Source organism: Pongo abelii, chromosome 2 (assembly GCF_028885655.2).
Source record: "Pongo abelii isolate AG06213 chromosome 2, NHGRI_mPonAbe1-v2.0_pri, whole genome shotgun sequence".
In the NCBI taxonomy this organism is placed as follows: Eukaryota; Metazoa; Chordata; class Mammalia; order Primates; family Hominidae; genus Pongo; species Pongo abelii.
The window spans coordinates 5208620-5223512 of NC_085928.1; the positions used below are offsets into that span (position 1 = coordinate 5208620).

The 14893-nt window shown below is 46.8% G+C and overlaps 2 protein-coding genes across 3 annotated transcripts in view; one reads left to right on the forward strand and one right to left on the reverse strand.

Moving 5' to 3' along the window:
* The window catches only part of MKRN2 (makorin ring finger protein 2), a 28821-nt gene extending 24226 nt beyond the window's left edge, over nucleotides 1-4595 (forward strand). The window contains exons 7-8 of one of the 2 annotated variants that reach the window (XM_002813106.6): nucleotides 2720-2864; nucleotides 3028-4595. In XM_002813106.6, the coding sequence (XP_002813152.2) occupies nucleotides 2720-2864; nucleotides 3028-3165 (283 nt within the window). In that variant the 3' untranslated portion in view covers nucleotides 3166-4595. Of the gene's footprint in view, nucleotides 1-2719 lie in introns of both variants that reach the window. The other variant, XM_063721682.1, reaches the window with a different exon arrangement.
* RAF1 (Raf-1 proto-oncogene, serine/threonine kinase) overlaps nucleotides 4492-14893 on the reverse strand; it is a gene marked incomplete at its 5' end in the record, with an annotated part of 79909 nt that continues 69507 nt past the window's right edge. Inside the window, 7 exon segments of the mRNA NM_001133258.1 lie at nucleotides 4492-5530; nucleotides 5720-5854; nucleotides 5996-6127; nucleotides 6555-6673; nucleotides 8477-8523; nucleotides 11692-11868; nucleotides 12596-12680. Of these exon segments, the coding sequence (NP_001126730.1) occupies nucleotides 5387-5530; nucleotides 5720-5854; nucleotides 5996-6127; nucleotides 6555-6673; nucleotides 8477-8523; nucleotides 11692-11868; nucleotides 12596-12680 (839 nt within the window). The 3' untranslated portion in view covers nucleotides 4492-5386.

Here is a 14893-nt window from a genome sequence, read left to right on the forward strand (position 1 = left end):
TGTTTTTTGCAGTCCACAAACATTTACTGAGTACTCACTATGGGTCAGGTACCTTCCAGCTAAGCACCACTGGGGGATGTAGAGATTAGTAAGACAATTTCTTTTTTCTTTTGAGTCTCGCTCTGTCACCCAGGCTGGCAATGGCGTGATTTCAGCTCACTGCAACCTCCGCCTCCAGGGTTCAAGTGATTCTTCTGCCTCAGCCTCCCGAGTAGCTGGGATTACAGGTGTGCGCCACGACACCCAGCTAATTTTTGTATTTTTTTAGTAGGGATGGGGTTTTGCCATGTTGGCCAGGCTGGTCTTGAACTCCTGGCCTCAGATGATCCACCCACCTCAGCTTCCCAAAGTGCTAGGATTATAGGTGTGAGCCACTGTGCCCGGCCAAGTAAGACAACTTCATGGGAAACTGCAAAAGGGCAATTATGATACAGGTTTGCTGGTGACCAGTTCTTCATGAGGGACCATCTATCACAACAGAGAAAGCACTTGGATCCACCAGGGGCTGCCAGGGGAAGCAGCATGGGAGCCTGAACCATGAAGCAGGAAGCACCTGTCTGTAGGGGGAAGTGATGGAAGGACATGGGCACAGAAGGGTGTAGGTTTTGTGTCTGGAGGACACTGGGAGTGGCTCCTGGCATTGAAACAGGTGTGTAGAAGGATGTGGTGGGACCTACAGACAGACTGGAATCTAAGGGACACTTGAATCCCAGTGTGACCATGGTCTTTAAGGACAGGTTGGGGCCAGGCACAGTGGCTCATGCCTGTAATCCCAGCACTTTGGGAGGCTGAGGAGGGCAGATTGCTTAAGTCCAGGGGAGACATAGGGAGACCTCATCTCTTTAAAGAAAAAAAAAAAGGTTGGGAAGCTCCTCCGTGGTACTCTGAAGGTGGTAAACTGGTGGGAGTGGGAGGGAGGCCAGTGAGGAAGTGGCCCTGGCAGGCAGGTCCCAGAGGCTTCCACAAGTGTGGGAACCCAAAGGAAGGGGAGATTGGGAAGTGATTTGTAAACAATGAACACAGTTGGGTGTGAGAGCCAAGGACACAGAGTGAGTGTCAGAGTGAACTGGCGGCTTTTGGCCTTGGTGACCAGATAAGCCTGGGGGAGGAAAAAGAGTAATATTCTTGTGAGAGTGGGGACCAGCATATAATGTGTTTGACCTGATCGAGTTCATAACCAGTGTGCTAGGATGCTCTGGAGTTGTCCAGCAGGCTCTGGTGAGAGCAAACTGCTCAGGGTCATTTGAAGTCTGCTCAGAACTCCAGGCAGGCAGGGGCCTGGAGGATGTGTGGTCCACACACCTGCTCTGCAGCCACCTGTGCTCAAATCAGATCAGCTGGCAAGGGAGCTTTTTCTCTCTACCCATGCCCCCCCCGCCCCCACCCCCCCCACCGAGACGAAGTCTCACTCTGTCTCCCAGGCTGGAGTGCAGTGGCATGATCTTGGCTCACTGCAGCCTCCACCTCCGGGTTGAAGCAATTCTCCTGCCTCAGCCTCCCGAGTAGCTGGGATTACAGGTGCCCGCCACCACACCCAGCTCATTTTTGGATTTTTAGTAGAGATGGGGTTTTGCTGTGTTGGCCAGGCTGGTCTCAAACTCCTGACCTCAAGTGATCCACCCACCTTGGCCTCCCAAAATGCTGGAATTACAGGTGTGAGCCACCGCACTCGGCCAGAGGGCTTTTCTTTATGCTGCTATGAAGCCGTCCTCAGAGAACTTCACCACTGGCCTGTGGCCATTCCCATCTGACAAGACAGAAAACCACTGGATTCAGGAGCCTCCTTTCCCTGTTCTTGTCTCCCGCTGTCACACACCCCAGCTGCCCCTGACAGCAGTGTGCCCTTTCTGTTGTTTGGCTTTATTTCTGTGACTTTCCCCTTCCTCTGTACTCCGAGATGGCCCTCTGGATTCTTGGGTATCTTTTTTTTTTTTTAACTTCAGTTTGGGGTCCTTTATGATTGGATAAAGCAGAATTCATTTGAGCAAAATGGGAATTCATTTGATTGAGTTTCCTTGGGCAGGGTTCTTAACATAGAGGTCTGTGGGGAGAATGGTAGAATTCAGAGAGAGGGAAAACATTTTGAACTGTTTGGTAACTGTATGCTGTAGACCCATGTGTTTTATGCATTGAAAAACATTGTTCAGAGAAGGGGTCCAAAGCACATGAAGAAGCCCTCCCTGGTGCCGAGGTTGGAGACAGGAAAACTGGAAGGAGACCTATGGCTTTAGGCAGTTGCTAAAACCCTCTGCTTTCCCTGTAGCCACCTTGACAGCACTGCGGCCAGGAGGAAGGGGAGACTTGGCTTGGTGGGGTACCTAGGGAACTTTGAGCAGAGATAAGTGGCCCAGCTTCAGACCTTAGTGCCCAGAGGAGTGACCAGGCCTGGCTTAGCTCTGTGGTGACCCAGGAGGTGCTCTGGAGCTGCCGGAGGGCCTGTGGAGCACTGCAGTCTCCACACAGCCAGTCCCCTGGCAGGTTAATATCCTTTGCAAGGCTGCAGGTAAGTGGCGATACTTCCTATTCTGCTTGGAAATCAGAATCCCAGCTGTGTGTGACCTGAGACAAATCACTCAACCTCTCCCAGCCTCAGCTGCCCCACCTAGAATGTGAGGCTGACCTACCTCTGGCGTAAGGGTAAGGATGGAGGAAGGCAGTGGCCCAATCTGGACCCCTCATTTTCCCACCAGCCTCTTGACTTTTTCTTTCTGCTTTTCAGGAAAAAAGCCTGTAAATACTTTGAACAAGGCAAGGGGACCTGCCCATTTGGAAGCAAATGTCTTTATCGCCATGCTTACCCTGATGGGCGGCTAGCAGAGCCTGAAAAACCTCGGAAACAGCTCAGTTCTCAAGGCACTGTGAGGGTAAGGACTTTAGCCATCTCTAGTCGGGGACACTTAGCAGCTGTGGGCATTTCCAGGTACTGTTCCTGGCAGAGAAATGGGATAGGCAAAAGAACGATCAAGCAACGCAGCCTTCTTGTTGCTCTTAGCAGTAACCAGGCATGTCCACTGGCTGTTTTTGCAGTTCTTTAATTCAGTGCGGCTCTGGGATTTCATCGAGAACCGAGAAAGCCGGCATGTCCCCAACAATGAAGATGTCGACATGACAGAGCTCGGGGACCTCTTCATGCACCTTTCTGGAGTAGAGTCATCAGAACCCTAAAGAGTAGATGGTTGCCCTGCATCTTGGGCTCCATCAGCTGAAACTTTCCCAAGCCAGGGTGTGCAGAGCTTCCCTGTACTGCAGCCAAGGTGGCGTGTGGCTTGGATTTGAGTGGAGTTGGGCTTAGCCTTAGTCTCATTCACTCTCCATTATTACAGCCATGGAGAAGAGTGAAGGATATAAAGTAACCTAATTAAATGTATGGAATTGCTATTTTTATAGCTGATATAGTTACACCTCAAGCCCCTCAGGGGTAACAACTAACACCCAGACTGTTTGGATTGATTGCTTTAAAAAACAAACCTGGCTCTTATCTTTGATCTTTTCTTCCCCAGAAATATAGTAAACTTGCAGCTGCCCCTAATGCAGCATATTTTTCTTACCAAAGGAGTCTTCAACCCTATAAAAGGATTCCTCTATAGTGTATTTCTCTATTGTATTTAGTGTGTGGTCAAAATTTTGATTTATACAGAGCTTTCAAGAACACACAATGCAAAGTGAGCGCAGCGTAGCTGTTAACATACAACAACTTTTTTCTAGGGCTTTAAGGGTGGTCATTTTTTTTCGAGTTCTCTCAAGTGTCCCAAATCAGGGTAGCAATCTTGTTGCCACATGTGCAGCAAACAAAGTGGAAGTATAAATCTTCTCCCTTAGGGAGGCTCTTTAAGGAGCAGGAGGTACAGTACTGGGTAGCAGTCTGGCCCTCCTGTCTGGTTGGTGCTGGGGCTTCCAGCCAGGGCCCTCTAGGGGAACCAAGCCTCTGCTCTCACCTGTGGGTTCATGCCCATCAGGGTAATTGTATTGAGAACTCAAATAGACGTGCACTTAATGTGTGGTTCGTACTCAAGTGATCCATTACCTGCAAAGCCTGGCTTTGATTTGAAATTTTGTAAAAATTTCATGGCACCCAAGGTTTCTGATTCTGACCCAGCAGTGGTCCTGAAGAGAGCCGACGGCAAGTCTTGTAGTCATTTTGGTTTTAATTGAAGGGTGAGCACAACCTTGTGAACCAGCACTAGCTTGTTCCAAGCTGAAATTTATCTATTTTTGTGTTTTTTTAAAAAAGCTGTACCTACCAAATAGTTTATAAAATGTATTACTTAAGGTATTAGCTGAGTTTAGAGTACTTTCTGCTTAATTTTTATACTTAACTCTTCAGTAGAGAGTTACAAAGAGTACAAAGGTTAAATTACAAATTCTTTCCCAGCCTAGGCTCTGGGCACATTTCCTGTTCTTGAATTCTGCTCCTGAAGAGGGTGAACAAATGGCGCATTCAAGTTGTGAGCTCAGAATTACTTTAAAAGGAGTTAACAGCCATTACACCTAAATTTAATTTATTTTATTAAAATAACATAATTGAGGGACCATCAGATAACTGTATTTTGTCAGGTGCAATAAAAACAAAATTAAAACCCAAATCATCAAGAAAACCTGTATTCCTGGCTTCCTTGTATACACATGATGTGACTAGAGAAACAAGGCTGTTTGTTTGTTAGAGAAACAAGGCTGGCCCTGCGGCCCCGCCCCATAGGGGCAGCTCCTGGAAGACAAAATTCAGTATGATGGAAGACTGCTCCCTGAGAGGGCTGAGATGTGGATTGGCCGAGTGCCTTGCCTGGAAAACCATCCCAATGCACTGGACACCTTAGAAGCTGTGAAAGGAGGACGTGTCCCCTAAGAAAAGTTCCATAGTACCAAAGCAGGCTCCTTCAGGCGGCCAGAGTCTTGGCAGTCCTGGGCTGTTTGGTGCCTTCTGTGCAAAATGTCTGGCGCTGCACCTCTCTCTGAAGAAAGTCCCGCCTGTGACATGCATTCCTCCAGAAGCTGATTTCCAAAATCCCATGTGTCTCCACATCAGGGCTGGACTGCCTGCTACCTTACTTCCTCTAAATACTCATGTAGCCAACAGCTGGGCTGGGCCCCTGCTTTTTATACTACCATCAACATCCACTTGCGCATCTAAAGAATGCTGGGCCTTGAGCACAGGGAATGTGGGGAGGGAGCAGGACGCACCAGCACTGCAAATGGCTTCCTTCTCCCAGGGCCCAAAGGGATAGAAAAGAAGGCAACATGAAGTTAAGGCCCTGTGAGCAGTCTAGAAGGTCCTTAGCAGCAGCTTCTCTGAAAACATGTGTTCTGCCTCTGGAGAAAGGGAGCAGAAAAGTGGTGCCTGCTGGCTTCTCCTCTTCCCCTGGCAGCCTGAAGGCAGGTGCAAAGTCAATTAGAAGACAGGCAGCCTCGGGGACGTGGTCAGTGTGCAAGCGTTGATATCCTCAGTGTGGGCTGCCCGATGCAAGGATGGCTCGGAAGCGCTCCGGTTGATCTTCGGTAGAGAGTGTTGGAGCAGCTCAATGGAAGACAGGATCTGAAACAAAGCCCAAGAATGCTCTCATTAGCGGTGTCTCAAAGACACAGGATGTACCCTGCCCCCCACCATCTTGTAGAGGACCTGGGTCCCCTCCCTATAAAACAAAACAAAATACTCCCACCTTATATTGCCATCTTTAAGAACCAACCCATGCTTTAATCACGTTCTAGCAGCCCTGAGCCTTACCTGGGGAAAAAGAGGCCTCTCCTCCTTTACTTTCTTCACACAGTCAGCTACCAGCCTCTTCATTGCTTTGGGGCAGTTCTTATATAGCTTACTAAGATCTGGGGAGGCATATCCTCGGCCCACCATGAAGATGATCTAAGGGAAAGAAAACAGCTGAGCTAATGGGGGGTAAATGAACAACAGATAATAACAAGTCCTAACCCTCTAGCTGCTTAGGCTGGCAGGAGGCCCAGGGGCTCCCACAAGTTAGGTCCTTTAGCACCAGCACAGACTTACCTGATCTCGGTTGTTGATGTGAGAATAAGGAAGCTCCCCCGTCATCAGCTCATACAATACAATGCCATAGGAGTAGACATCCGACTGGAAACTGAATGGGTTGTTATCCTGCATTCGGATCACCTCTGGGGCCTACATGTATCACCATATGACAAAAGTGCATTTATCACCATATGACAGGCCTCACAGACATCTAGGGGCCAGGCTGTCCCTTTCATTAGTTATGAATGAGTCCATTCTTCAGTCCCCACATAGCTTTTCCCCCAAAGGACTCCAACTCAGGCGCTGGTTAAAACAGCTCAGGAATCCTTGTCTTTAAAGGACCAAGACCCAGCATTTCTATCACCCAGCTTATTAACTCCTCTCCACACTAAGCTTCACAGTGGTTCTGATCAACAGCTTCCTCAAGAAAATCTACAATTGCCCTGAGGCTGGCTGTCACTAGGGGTCATGTGGATTTTGGGGAAATGTACAGAAATGCTTTAAGTTTCCACATAAATCTCCAAGGCATTCCTTTTGCCCTACACCAGAGACTGCTGGTGGGAGCCCAGATTCTCACCATCCACAGGACAGAGCCAGTAGGTTGTTCAACCTGCTGAGAACCACTCCAGCGTGACTTTACTGTTGCCAAACCAAAATCTCCAATTTTCACTGTTAAGCCTTCATGGAGAAATATATCTCAATGCTTGTTAAGGACTCTGGTTTCAAAAGAATGGTCAGGTTAATTTTGAAAAAACATCCCAAAGTTCTTTTATAACACGGTAATCTCTCCACCTTACCTCTGTCACAGCCTCTCTGCACTGAACTTCCTAAGGTTTCTGAAATTCTTTAAAGTGCTTTTGAAATGCACCTTCTTCCAGAAGACAGGCAGGGATTGGTCAATGTGCCAGATTATTTGGCCCTAGCCAAAAGCAAGCCAGCGTTTCTTCCCTACTTCTTCTCCCCATTTGCACATCTAGGTGCTGGGTCCCTGGCCTTGTGACCTTTCCACATAATACAGGTGCTTGAAACCCTAACAGGATGAGCAGAGGCCACACTCCAGTGCTCCCCAGAGGGCCAAGGATGGCCTGACAGCTTACAGTCATTTCTGCCTGTATTCTGCCCTCAAATCATCATCTGAAACTTGAGTGGTTAACAAAATAGCAAATCCCTTACTGAGTGTTCAATGTTGTAATAAGAAATTCCTCACTAGAATTGGTACCACTCAGTGACTTCAAAATGAGAACAAAAGTCAGCTCGCTTCTGGGTAAAGAAGTCATACAGTCATACAGTTTAAGTCTAACTTGTGAGGAAAAAAAAATTAAAAAAGAGAGAACAAAAAATTAAAAAACAAAACACACACAAAGTAACTTGTGACGTTGGTGGCCAGGAATTCACACGTCCTTAAATCTGTGGTGTCTGCTTTCATGGTATAATGTTTGCCTGCTAAAAAACCCACCACTGAAAGGCGTTCCACACCTCAGACATGTACCTAAAATAGGCCATGTCCCATAATCCAACACAACTATCATGCCTCTCACTGCTCAAGAGGCAAAGCGTGGGCTGTAATGCCATCTTTCTTTCACAAGGAAAGGCTGGTGGAGGGTGGCAGATTCAAAATTGTTAAATTTCACGCCTCACAGCATTAAAAATACCTTTCTTCATTTACTCTTCTATAAAAACAACCCCTCTCCTCTTCTAACAGTGACTTCTGAGGAACCCACTTATGTACCTTTGAGAAAGACCATTTTATTTATTTATTTTTTTGAGACATAGCCTTGCTCTGTCCCCAAGGCTGGAGTGCAGTGGTGTGATCTCAGCTCACTGCAACCTCTGCCTCCCAGGTTCAAGCAATTCTCGTGCCTCAGCCTCCTGAGTAGCTGGGATTATAGGTACGTGCCACCACACTCAGCTAATTTTTAAATTTAGAGATGGGGTTTCACCACATTGGCCAGGCTGGTCTCAAACTCCTAGCCTCAAGTGATCTACCTGCCTCAGCCTCCCGAAGTACTGGAATTATAGGTGTGAGCCATCACGCCCAGTCAAGAAAGACCATTTTAAATAGTGATTTTGGAAACCTTTCAACATTTGGCTTGTAGCTACTTGCTATCCACATAACAAGCAGATAGACATACACACACTGGCCACAAACTAGAAATAAACATAAGACAAAAGCCCAATCCCCCTCAGGTTAAATTTACTAATAGTGTGACAAAATTATGCCTATTTCAAGCTTACGGAAATCTCTCCAAATCACTTTTGCTGATAAACTCAGAAAGGAACCTAACCTAAACATTGCTCTCATCAGTCCAGGTGAGGCATAAGCTGCTGAGGGGCAGGCCAAGCCTACTAATTTTCTGACTTTTCTGTTTTCCTGTCCTCTGCCTCTTTCCTTTAAAAGATATCCCCTGGCACGGAGAGCCACTTGTGATAGAAAGGCTCCCTTCTGTTTCCCTAAATTTAGAACCGAGCAGTCAAATGAACTCAACAACCAAAGGATACTGTTGGATTTCATGTCTCTATGGATGATGTTCTTTGCGTGCAAATAGCTGTGAAGGGAAAAGAAATTATTAAAAATAAGTTTGAGGGGCATGGGTAGAAAGCAGTTTTAAACTACGGCTAAGAAGTAAAGCCACTGAAGGCCTGGCTCCAAGGAGTGTTACACACAGGGATAGACTCTGTGCTGTTCAGCCTGGTTCACATCACTGCTTACCTGTGAGGCCACAGCACAAATATGCTTACACTTTTTTTTTTTTTTTTTTTTTTTGGAGACTGGAGTGCAGTGGTGCAGTCGTAGCTTACTGCAGCCTTAACCTCCTGGGCTCAAGTGATCCTCCCACCTCCCAGTAGCTGGGACCACAGGCATGTGCCACCACGCCGCCTTTTTTTTTTTTTGGGTAGATACAGGGTCTTGCAGTGTTGCCCAAGCTGGTCTTGACTCCTGGGCTCAAGTGATCCTCCCACGTTGGCCTCCAAAATGCTTGGATTACAGGCATGGGCCCCTGGCGCCTGACCATTGCTGACACTTCTTCAAGCATCAGTTTTCCTCTAAAGTAATTCTGATAACCCAATGTCCATAAATGATGAATGAATAATGTGGCATATCCATACAATGGAATGTTACTCAGACACAGAAAGGAATGAAGGAGTGACACATGCTACACAACCTGGATTAACCTTGAAAATACTATTCTAGGTCTAAGAGCCCAGGCATACAATACCATATCTTATGTATTATATACAGCCAAGCATCACTTAACAGCAGGGATACCTTCTGAGAAATGTGTTGTTAGCCAACTTGTCATCATGCACACTTCATAAAGTGTACTCACACAAACCAAGATAGTACAGCCTTCTACACACCCTGGCTAAATGGTATATAGCCTGTTGCACTTAGGCTACAAAGCTGTATGGCCCTCAGTGTACTGAATACTGTAGCTGGTTGTAACATGGTGAGTATTTGTGTCTCTAAACATAGCCAAACATAGAAAAGGCACAGTAAAAATACAGTATTATAATCTTGTGGGACCACCTTCCTATATGTGGTCATTGACCGAAACATCATTATATGTTACCTGACTATATTATATCTTACATGATTCCATTTATATTAAACTATAAAGGAGGCAAAATCCATAGAAACAGAAAGTAGACTGCGAGTGGGTGGGAGGTATTGGGTGACCGCTAATGGGTATATCGTTTGGATATCTGTCCACTCCAAATCTCAAGTTGAAATGTGATCCCCAGTGTTGGAGGTGGGACCTAAGTGGCAGGTGTTTGGGTCAATGGGGATGGATTCCTCACGAACGGCTCGGTGCCTCCCTGCGGTAATGAGTGAGTTCACACACTATTAGTTCACATGAAACCTGGTTATTAAAGAGTCTGGGACCTCCCTCCATGCTCTTTCTCTTGCTTTCTCTCACCACGTCACATGTGGCTCCCCTTGCCTTCTGCCATGAGTAAAAGCTTCCTGGGGGCCTCACCAGACACAGATGCTGGTGTCATGCTTTTTGTACAGTCTGTAGAACCCCGAGTCAAATAAAGCTCTTTTCTTTATAAATTACCCACCCTTAGGTCTTCCTTTAGAGCAACCCAAACAGACTAATACAATGGGCATATGTTTCTTTCCGGGATAATGGAAATGTTCTAAAATTAGACAGTGGTGGTGGCTGCACAACTCAATACCAGAAAAACACTGAGGTAGGTGTACATTTTAAAAGGGGGAATTTTATGATATATGAATTATATCTCAATTTTTCTGAAAAGTCATTCCATTTCTTAAAATACACAGAAGGCAACTTCCATATGAATTTTAAAGACAGTATGAGAATTTATGTAGGACTTGCAAGCACAGCTATAGCTTAGTAACTCCCAGATGTCTAGGGGTACAAGGAGTTCCTCTACTTCAGAGGAAAAGTTTGAGAAGCACTACCCTAGGCTAGCCAGGAAAGGTGGGAGGATCACTTGAGGCCAGTTTGAGACCAGCCTGGGCAACACAGTGAGACCTCCGACTCTACAAAATACACGAAAATTAGCTGGGCACGGTAGCATGTGCCTGCAGTCCCAGCAACCTATGAGACTGAGCCAAGAGGATAGCTGGAGCCCAGGAGTTCAAGGATGCAGTGAGCTATGATTGCGCCACTGCACTCTAGCATAGGTGACAGAGTGAGAACCTGTGTCTCTAAGGAAAAAAGTGTGTTTTTTTGTTTTGTTTTGTTTTTGTTTTTTTAGATGGAGTCTGGCTCTGTCGCCCAGGCTAGAGTGCAATGGCACGATCTCCGCTCACTGCAACCTCCGCCTCCCTCCCGGGTTGAAGTGATTCTTCTGCCTCAGCCTCCCGAGTAGCTGGGATTATAAGCGCGTGCCACCACAACCAGCTAATTTTTGTATTTTTAGTAAAGATGGGATTTCACCATATTGGCCAGGCTGGTCTCAAACTCCTGACCTCGTGATCCACCTGCCTCAGCCTCCCAAAGTGCTGGGATTACGGGCATGAGCCACTGTGCCTGGCCAGGAAAAAGTTTTTAATTAAATAAAAAAATTATCCCAAAAACGACATCTGCTTAAACCCTCATGTGGGACAGCCATGCCTCAGCTGAGCAGAAGGCATTGCCACAGCTGTCCAAGCAGAAGGTACATGCACCCCACTATATTCTCAGGTTTCTGATAAAGCCAGGGTAGCAGGCAGAGCCCGAATCTGAGCCCCAAGGGGGAAGTTCAGTCCCAAGGAGGAACCTGAACTTCTCTTTTTTTTTTTTTTTTTTGAGACAGAGTCTCGCTCTGCAGCCCAGGCTGGAGTGCAGTAACGTGATCTTAGCTCACTGCAACCTCTGCCTTCCATGTTCAAGCGATTCTCCTGTCCCAGCTCCTGAGCAGCTGGGATTATAGGCATGTGCCACCAGGCCTGGTTAATTCTTGTATTTTTAGTAGAAACAGGGTTTTGCCATATTGGCAAGGCTGGTCTCGAACTACTGGCCTCAAGTGATCCACTGGCCTTGGCCTACCAAAGTGCTGGGATTACAGGTGTGAGCCACTCCACCAAGCTGTAACCTGAACAACTCATTCCTGATAATTGGCCCCTCCAGCCCAGGCCAGAGGCTTGTGCAAAGATATCACAGAATCGCTTAATGGACTAGAAGGCTTTTCCTGATCCTGGTTCCAATTTAGGGACAAATTTGATGCCTGGGTCCCAGAGAGGCATCAGACCATCTACTCACTCCATTCCCTGAGCCGTCTGCCGGGCAATGTCAATTAGCTGGAACATCTGAAACTTGGTCTCCTGGACATGCAGGTGTTTGTAGAGGCTGCTGCCCTCGCACCACTGGGTCACAATTGCCAGGTTGTCCTTTGTCATGTACCCCATGAAAAGCAGAATGTTCACATGCCGTGTTTTGCTGGGGAGGGGAAGAGAGGAGAGGGAGGAGGAAAGTGCTCAGGGAGGTCTACTGTGCTTTCCCGTGGACACTGGGTTCTGTGCTCTCGACACCACCCCCAGTCCCAACACCACCCCCAGTCCCAAAAACAAACACATGGCACGGCTGATAACCTGGGTGGCATTCTGAGCAAACAGAAGCCCACCATTAGTTCACTGGGCCATCAGTTCAGTGCCGGCCTTGCTTATAGAGAGGACATTCTCTTTCATCAATGTACACTCCATGACCTTCCCTGTGGACGTCACAAGGACTCCTCTGTAGAAGTCTCCATTATATGACTTATTCCTACAAGTCTAAATAGTGACTGAAAGATTTGAAAGCTGACTGTTCTGAAGTCTAAAATAAGGCAACTCAGCTATAAAGAGGGTTCTGGGAAATAAAGGTAAAAATAGGGCCTATTTCTGCCCACCTCAAACCAAAACCCAGAGACAGAAATTGGGTTATTGAGTTTACTGTGCCCAGAGGAGGGTATTCTCCTAAAAAGGGGCTCTTCGAAAGGCTTGACAACCACATAAACTAAAGGAAACATCCCTTTGCTCTCAAGGGAGGAGCATCCAACCACAGGAACTCCACAGTGAGTCCTAACCGCCTGCCCGTCCCAACCCGCAGCACAGTCCACTAACTCTACAGTCCTTGTACTCCCCACTCCAGCACTCCAGAGGGACTGGACCGCCAGCTTTCTACTCACCGCAGAACAGCCACCTCATTCCTGAAGGCCTGGAATTGCTCTGGGGTTGGGTCGACAACCTTTAGGATCTTTACTGCAACATCTCCTGCAAAATTAGTTGGCAGTCAGTGCAATCAGTTGAATGATCTTAGTCTTTCAAATAACCTAGTTTTGAGGAAGATACAGTGAATCATTTATCCAAAGAATCACATACCTACACAGATACAACAAATTTCCAATTTTTTTTTTTTTTTTTTTTTTTTGAGACAGGGTCTCACTCTGTTGTCTAGGCTAGACTGCAGTGGCACACTGCAGCCTTGACCTCCTGGGCTTAAGCAATCCTCCCACCTTGGCCTCCCAAAGTGCTGGGATTACAGGTCCAATTTCTACATAATTCAAATGACTCAAAAAAGTTACATAGGTTAATTGCTATCGCTACAGTTAGGCCTTCAATAGGCTTGGTTAAACTATTCACACCAACCCTGGCAAGCCACAGAGGTGAGGTCATGTGTGACAGGTCAAAACCTTGTCCTGTGGGGATGAAATCAGTGCATAGATATGAATGGCCTGGCAAATACAGAATGACTGGGGCTGGATGCTGGTGTAAGGAAGCAGGCCATTTAGCAACTATTGAGGCTGAACTCTGAATCCACATTTCAGTGAGACTTAAGATGGTCCCTAGTAAAAATTCAGAGATATATATTGAAATTAAGCCTTCAATACCATTAAAAAGTAATTCTAATAATACTGAATCCTGGCACTGTGTGTACTTTATCTCTTTTAATCCTCACAGTTGCCCTATGACGTAAATAATTTATCTTCACAGACAACAAGCAGAGATGTTTAGTCACTTGCCCAAGGTCATACAGCCAAAAAACAAAGAACGCTGCAGCCAAGATCAAAACCCCAGTCTGACTCCAATTGCTGTTCTACCTACAATACTGACAACTGATTGTCAAGCACTGTAAAACCAGCCTCTTGAGATAACTTTAGACACATCCAGGGATCCATTCCACTTTAGAGTGCTATAAATTTAAAAGCCACTCTCTTTCTTTTTTTTTTTTTTTTTTGAGACAGAGTCTCGCTCAGTCACCCAGGCTGGAGTGCAGTGGCGCTATCTCGGCTCACTGCAAGCTCCACCTCCCAGGTTCACGCCATTCTCCTGCCTCAGCCTCCCGAGTAGCTGGGACTACAGGCACCCGCCACCATGTCCAGCTAATTTTTTGTGTGTGTTTTTACTAGAGACGGGGTTTCATCGTGTTAGCCAGGATAGTCTTGATCTCCTGACCTTGTGAGGCCTCCCACCTCAGCCTCCCAAAGTGCTGGGATTACAGGCGTGAGCCACCGTGCCTGGCCAAAAGCCACTTTCAAAAATGTTTCTGGAGCCTCTCTGTTGGAGCCTTCCTCCTTCCTTTTTTTTTTTGAGATGGAGACTCGCTCTGTCACCTAGGCTGGAATGCAGTGGCACAATCTTGGCTCACTGTAACCTCCACAAGCGATTCTGCTGCCTCAGCCTCCCGAGTAGCTGGGATTACAGGCACACTCCACCATGCCCAACTAATTTTTGTATTTTTGGGTGGAGATGGGGTTTCACCATGTTGCCCAGGCTGGTCTCAAACTCCTGACCTCAAATGATCTGCCTGCCTCGGCCTCCTGGAGTGCTGGGATTACAAGCGTGAACCACCCCACCCAGCCCTCCTCATTTCATTTTTGGGAAGAAAATTGGTAGAGAGATGGTTCTCACGATAGGCCCAAATTGTCTCCCTGTGATCTCTGGTTTTATCATCTAAAGTTTCAACGAGTCCCCATGTTTTAACAGCAGCCTCCCAAGTGGCTCTCATCCAGTTAACCTGCACATGTTTGCCACGGGCTGCCGGTGAAGGTGCTGTTGACTGGATGGGAGAGATCCACACTACGTTTGGAGCCACCTTCTATCTAGAAAAATGGATCCATATGGGACACCATATGGCAAACGTGTATAACCAGCCCTGAGTAGGAGGACAACAATCATTTGCATAAGTATCCATTCTGGTACAGTTGGAGCCAAGACAGGAGTGCTGGAACAGAAGGGGTTCCCCAAGATGGGGGAGTAAATTCCTTTTTTTTTTTTTCTTTTTTAGACATGGGGCCTCACTATGTTGCCCAGGCTGGCCTCGAACTCCTGGGCTCAAGCAATCTTCCGACCTCAGCCTTCCAAGTAGCTGGGACTACAGGTGCCTAAGTAAATCTCTTTTCAAAGAGAATACAGAAAGGTTTTCTGAAGGAAATGGGATATAAACCAAGGGAAGGATTTTAGTAAATAGGAGAGAGAATGTTTCA